This window comes from Mauremys mutica, chromosome 14 (genome assembly GCF_020497125.1).
Source record: "Mauremys mutica isolate MM-2020 ecotype Southern chromosome 14, ASM2049712v1, whole genome shotgun sequence".
Classification (NCBI taxonomy): Eukaryota; Metazoa; Chordata; order Testudines; family Geoemydidae; genus Mauremys; species Mauremys mutica.
The window spans coordinates 25,214,543-25,221,264 of record NC_059085.1 but is presented as its reverse complement, the minus strand read 5'-3'; the positions used below and the strand labels follow the sequence as shown (position 1 = coordinate 25,221,264).

Here is a 6,722-nt window from a genome sequence, read left to right as displayed (position 1 = left end):
GTTTAGCAGCCATTTTCAAGGGCTGGGAATTATTTTTTTTCTTTTTGTAATATATACGTGTAGATATATATATATATATATATATATATATATATATATATATATATATTTAAATGTTTTAAACATCCTGTACACCACTGGGAATTTGTACACAATTCTTTTCCTTGGAATGCAGTTATCAAACTCTTACCCAAATGCACACCTAAGAACTGTGTAAAATAATATTGCAATATACAGATTGATTTGTTCAGCTGCATTACTCTTGGGCCTGGCTGCCCTCCTCTGTTAGCTCTGCTGAGCTCCCAGGTTTGACAGCTGCAGGTTCCTCTAAATTCCCAGAAGCCTCGGAGTCAACTCTGGAGCGCTTGAACCTGCGATCTGGATACTGGCTGTTGTCAAAAGGCATGCGATGGACACAAAGAACATGGGTCTTCAGATTTCCCTTCTGAGAGGCACTGTATGGGCAGTATCTGCACTGGAAAGGCCTGTGACCTGCATGACAGACAAAAGTCTGGTTAGTTTTTCTCATATTTACATTTTCACTGCAAGCCAGTTCCTTGCAAAGTGTAACAAAGAAATGCTGCTATAAGGAAGTGCTGCATGCATTGAGCAACAATAAGAAATTCATAGTGCTTTTGTTGAGTTCTATTCATACAAACTGTATTGTTAAAAACTCTTTTTCTGGGACATTAAAGAAAACTAAGCCATCCCCCCCTCCCTTAGTTAACATAATTGTTAAGCATTCACTCTGTGATCCAATCTGAACACTTGCAAATAAAGTTAACCATATAATAGGTTTTTTTATATTTGTTGATTATCTAGAGCAATGCACGAATGACAATGTGCAGACCCCACTCTAATAAACATACTTTGTCTTTGGGTGGGTTTCTGAGGATAACATTGTATGTTTCATTTGATGCACATGGAGTTGTTGTCTTGTTTCATGTTTTTCTGAATGGATAGCAATAATGCTGCAAATACTTACACATGTGTGTAACTTCACTGCAGTGGGACTACTCATGTGAGTAACGTGATGCAGCTGCATGAGTGTTTGCTGGATGGAGGCTCAAAACTATAGCTAATTTAAAAATAAAATATCCACTCTAGATTAGAAAAGGAAAGTTACTGCACAGAACCTGATGTATGCTTGTGTATGAAATAGTGACTGAAAAACAGGCATGAATGAAACACAGCTCTTTTTAGGCAGTCTTGCAATGCGCTTTACATTATTTTTCATAATATTGTGACTTTGAATCTTGGTGCTGTATCTGGTATTGGAGGTTATGTTTCAGCAATCACATTTCAACCTATGCTGGGAAGTTGTTGATGTGCTTTACTGGAACTTTATGAGCTTTGTCTCTCAAATTAACTTAAACCAGGACCATCTGAGGTCAAATGCGCTTAGCTTGCTTTAATTTGCTCAAATAAATGAATAAATAAATGTGCCAGACCATCTACATAAATCCAGGACAAGTGAAAAACAATATCCAATATCCACATTAGAAGAGCACTTTCCCCCCTCTCCTGTTTCTATACTACATACTCCCCACGAAGCAGAAGGAATAGTAGTGAAGTACTGTAGGTGTGAAAGCACTGCAGTGCACGCAGGGTGGGAAGGGGCCGAGAGTGGCTAGCTCGAGAAATGTCACAGGCAGGTGAGCTGTAGCCAATCATCAGTTAGGTGTTATCAAGTTAGTTTTACATAAGTAAGTGGAAGATGGGTAGCCTGGTCAGACATCACTCCCATTAGAGAAAGAGGTCTGAAGTGACGCCAGGATTACACCGGTGGTGTTCTGGATGGTGTGTTGTCAGGAAAACTCACTCCATGTAAGAGAGGTCATCAGCTGAACTAGAGTGCTTGGGCCCCTAAACCAACCCACTATTTTTAATGGAAAAAGTGGGAATTAGCACCTGAAGACTGAGTCCACACACAAGATTCTAGCTGCTCCTTGGGAGGAGGGAAGTGTTGTACCCAGAACACAGACCTCTGGGCGTGTTTCCTCAAGCAGGGATACGGCATTTGTGTATGGAGGAGATGCCTGCCCATCATCAATAAATTGATGTCAGTTATGTTAGGACAGTGTCCTGCTCCAGAATACAAAATATTTACATTTGCCTAAATGGATCCACAGGACACAGTAAGTTGGTTTCTACCTAAGTCTCAGGCTTGAAGCACTCAAAGTTCTTCTGCTCCTCAGACAGGGAGATGAAGGGAAATCTTCCAGACAAGGTACTCAGGGAAAAGAGATGAAACCCAGAAATCATTAGTCTTAGCAAGGGCAAATTTCCAAGGAAAATTTAATCTTGGAAAAAGTAATAGGGAACATAATGAATAAAATTAGGAATAGTAGTTATAGAAATAGGAATGGGTCAGGAATTTTACAGAGGAATTTCAGCAGGAGGACTACAAACAGAGGTCAAGGAAGAGATTACTAGACCTATTCAATGCATTTCAAGATCAGTCCCTTAAATCCAATGGACTATACGTCCATAACTGCACTCACAACATGTTTGAAAGTATCAGTTATATTCTTCCACAATCCACTTTTGTGCACAGAAAATGGGTGCAAAACTGAATGGGTTTAAAGATGGAGATTCACTGAAATTATTATTTGCATTGTTTTGGAAATTCTAAGCTAGGTTGCAAAACTCAGAAGAAAGGTCCAATAAAATCATTCAATTTCACAATTATCCCTTCAGTTCATAGAAGGAAACATCACACCTTGGAAAGAGACCTCAGTGATAAGGTATGAGTTTGGTCTATTTTATCCTGGCAAGGGTGTTTGTAGTTTTGATTTTAAAAATTCCTTTGTTTGTTCATCTGGTGGTTTATGCTGAGGATCACAGTACATGTATTTTAAACTGAGGGCAGAACCTATACTGAAAATCCTGGAACCTTTATTTGCTGATAATAAGTAATATGTTGATTGATTGATATTATATATATATATATATATATATATATATATATATATATATATATATATACACACACACACACACACACACACACACAGAGTACCTTTCATCTCAGGATCTCAAAGCATATAGAGAGGTGGATACATATTATTACTCTCTGTTACAGATGAGGAAACTAATTTACAGAGAGATTAAGTGACTTGCCCAAGGTCACATGGGAAGTCTTTGCAGTCAAGAATCAAATGCATATCTCCTGACACCAAGTTCCTTGATATCACCATAAGACTACGCTATGTGCCTGTTGTCAGATTCCTTTATGGGAATGAGGTCATCCTATCTGATTAAAAGGACCACTGGAATTTATATACTGACAAAATGTTTGTCACAAAGTGCATGTAAAACAAATTCTTCCTATAGTGAATAAATTAGCTGTTACTGCGTTGTAGTGAATTTATATTTTAGGATATATAGTAGCAGTAAATACAAGTGAAAACATCAGTATAATGAAGTCTCTATATATTATTAAAGCTAATTTGCTATAAACAGTCTAGTGTCTGCAAAGGTTTCATGTAAGAACACTTAAAATTGCATAGAGTAATACTGTCATAATGGGGACCTCATCCAAAACCTATCAAAGTCAACAAGAGTCTTTAAATTGTCTTCAGTGAGCTTTGGATCAGATCAATGTAGAACAGTGTTACCGGTTTCTTTACCTCCTGTTAAGAGAAAGTTACCTTTCTTTCCCCTAACATACTTTTATTCATCCATCCATTACATTTTAATTGATTTAAATTATCTGCAAACAGATACCAAATTATATTTCTGCAAGCTTCAGTTTGTACATTACAAACACACACAAAAAGCCCTATGTTAAATGAACATTATTAAGGTTGCAAAGTCAAGCAGTCAAAAAGTTGGGAAATGCCAGAATCAATGTTGCCTTTGCAACCTTAATTCAGCCCCCTTGTGTGGCTGCATTACAACACAGTCTTTAGCAACATGATCACAGACTATTTTTTCCACAGGAACTCTGCCTCATTCAGTGCACAGAAGGGATGGTGCTCACTTAACGAGCAGCTAGTCAATATTTCGTTTTATCTTCACTGCTCAATGTCCAGCCATAGGCCTCATTCATGGAACACTTTTCAATCCCTGCTCTGAAGACTGAATTATTCATTTTCTCATGGGCTTTTCTGTGGTGCTTATCACTACAGTATCTGAGTGTATCACAGATATGAATGAATCACAACACCCCTGTGAGTTGAGGGGGAGGTCGTATTCTCATTTTACAGATGGGGAATTGAGGCTCAAAGAGATTAAGGTCCAAAGTATCAACTCATTTTGGGTGTCCAATTTGAGACACCTAAGACCTGACTTTTCAGAGAGCTTAGCATTATATAGCGCTTCACATGTTCAGAGTACAGCTTCCTTTGACTTCAGTTGTGGCGATGCGTGTGCAGCACTTCTGCAAACCAGACCCCAATGTCTCACGTCAGGCACCCAATTAGCAACAACTTGGTGAGAAAACTGGTTTAAGCGACTTGCCTAGAATGACACAGGAGCTCTGTGGCACAGGCTGGGATAGAATCTAGTTCCTCCAAGGCAGCAATCAACTGCCTTAACCATAAGACCACCCCGTCTCCTCCTGCAATCCTTTGTGAATCTTTTGCATTCACTATATACCTTCCAACTTCTGCAACAAATGAGGCCTGAGTCCTACAAACAACAGCCTCTTATTCAACCCCGATTCATACCAAAGCAGCTCCATCCTGTGCATTGAATGAGGCAGGGGTCTTGTGGAAAAAAATGTATGTGATCATGTGATTAAAGACTGTATCATAATGCATATGCACAAGGTTGTAAAAGCAACCTTAATTCTGGCATTTCATAACTTTTTAGTGTTTGACTTTGCAACCCTAATAAGTCCCTTTATTTTAACAAGCAAAATGAAAAAAAAACCCAGAAATTCTTTCATGTAGCATCATGAACCAACACCAACGGAGTTGAGGCCTTTACATCCACCGTACAGACCTCTGCCACTTGAGCTAACAGAATAACTGACAGGAGTAGTAGGTTGACATCCTCTATGTGGACCAGCATTTAGAGAGGGAGAGCTGGTTTCTTAGATTTTGTTGACCTCAGAGGAATGGGGAGACTCAGGAATCTTATGTTCCAGTTCAGGCTCTGAAATGGAGTGGATCTAGTGGGATTCTTTTGCTCATTTCCCTTTTTCATGACCCTTTCTGCTCTGCCTCTCGTCCTAGTCCTCTCTTCCCCACTTCTCGTTCCTCATCACAGCTCTATTTCTTCAACTAGCCAGTCCCAGTCTCCACACAGCAGGCTTCTCATCCCAGTCTCCTTAGCCAGCAAATCTAGTCTCACCCCTCCTGACTCACCCTCCCTGTCCCAGTTTCCCCTACTCCTAGTCCCAGGCTCAGTTCTCCCTGAATCTCAGTCTTTATCAAATCTATCTCCCCTTCACCTCTTTACTTTTCATCCCACTGGTTCTCAATCCCAGTCTCCTTGCCAATCTAGTGATAGTATCCCCCGCTGGCTCCTCATCCAATTTTAGTCCCCTCACATTGGCTCAGTCCCCCACGCCATTTCATTCCCTGGCCCAGTATCCTTGCCCAACCAGTTGCAGTCCATCTTTTTCAGATCCTAATCTCAATATCCTTGCCTAACTAGTCACAATCCCCCCTGGATCCCAGTCCCACTCTCCTTGCCCAGATAGTCCCAGTCTCCCTCCAATTCAACTTCCAGTTGTCTCCACCAGCTTCCAGTCCTGGTTTCTGTCCCTTCTGTCCCACAGGCTCCTTGTTCCAGTCTACTTCCCCCTCTAACCCCACCACAGATCTGACTTTGGTTCCATTCTGGGTGGGAGCATGCCCAGTGTGGCCGGAATCTTTTGCAGAACTTAACTGCTGAAATCTAAGACATCTCTGCTGAGCATGTGCAAATCATTTTTTGTCAAATTAGGGCAGATTTGCACAGGACGGCAAAAGGTATGTCTCTGACACAAAGGCCACCCACTGCCAAATTTCAAATCCCTGCTCCAAAGCAAGAGGGGTCCCAGAGCTTTTCAAAAAAAGGCCACCATTTTTTTTTGTAACACTGGCAAAACAATGTATTTTCCTTAGCCTTGCTCTCAAGCAGACACCCAGAATGGAGGAATTCAGCTCAAATGGTTAAAGGTTTGGCAAGTTATAAGCAACTGCAAACAGGGTCTTATAATAGGAAGTATAGGCAACATTAATAATAAACAACACACTAGCCCTGCCTACAAAATGTGATGTCATTTATCAGTTCTTTGGGGTATTAGCTTGACCATAAGTACTGATCATTAAAAACAGTAATACCAATTCATACACTGATCCATTAAAGTAATATTTAAACAAAGAATTCACAAAGCATGGAGTAATATTTGTAAAAAACCTCATTCCATTCAGTATCACAAAAGGTTCAAAACTGTGCAACTGTATATGGGGAACATAATTTATTAATTCAACAAAATTTAACAAATAAGACCATATAAAATGCACCTAAATGGATTCTGTTCAACGTCTTTTTTTCTATTGCTTACTTTTTGAGGCCATCAAAATTTCACATCACTGCCATATGAAAAGTAAGTACACAATAAGTTAATCTGTATTGTCACAATACAGTACAACTGTGGTAAAGAGCACATTCATTTTTAATCCGGTATGAATAATATATAAATATGTATACAGAGTGAGGGTCAAAGGAAAGCAAGAGGAACATTGTTTACAGCAGAAGTAGTACAAAAACCAGAGATTATTCTT

The 6,722-nt window shown here is 39.6% G+C and overlaps 1 protein-coding gene across 2 annotated transcripts in view; it reads right to left on the bottom strand.

The window, feature by feature from the left end:
- Positions 1–254: 254 nt before the first annotated feature.
- Positions 255–6,722, bottom strand: part of ZNF536 (zinc finger protein 536) — a 349,438-nt gene continuing 342,970 nt past the window's right edge. Inside the window, exon 8 of one of the 2 annotated variants that reach the window (XM_044986775.1) lies at positions 255–492. In XM_044986775.1, coding sequence (XP_044842710.1) covers positions 257–492 — 236 coding nt within the window. In that variant the 3' untranslated portion in view covers positions 255–256. The remainder of the gene's footprint in view (positions 493–6,722) is intronic. The other variant, XM_044986776.1, reaches the window with a different exon arrangement.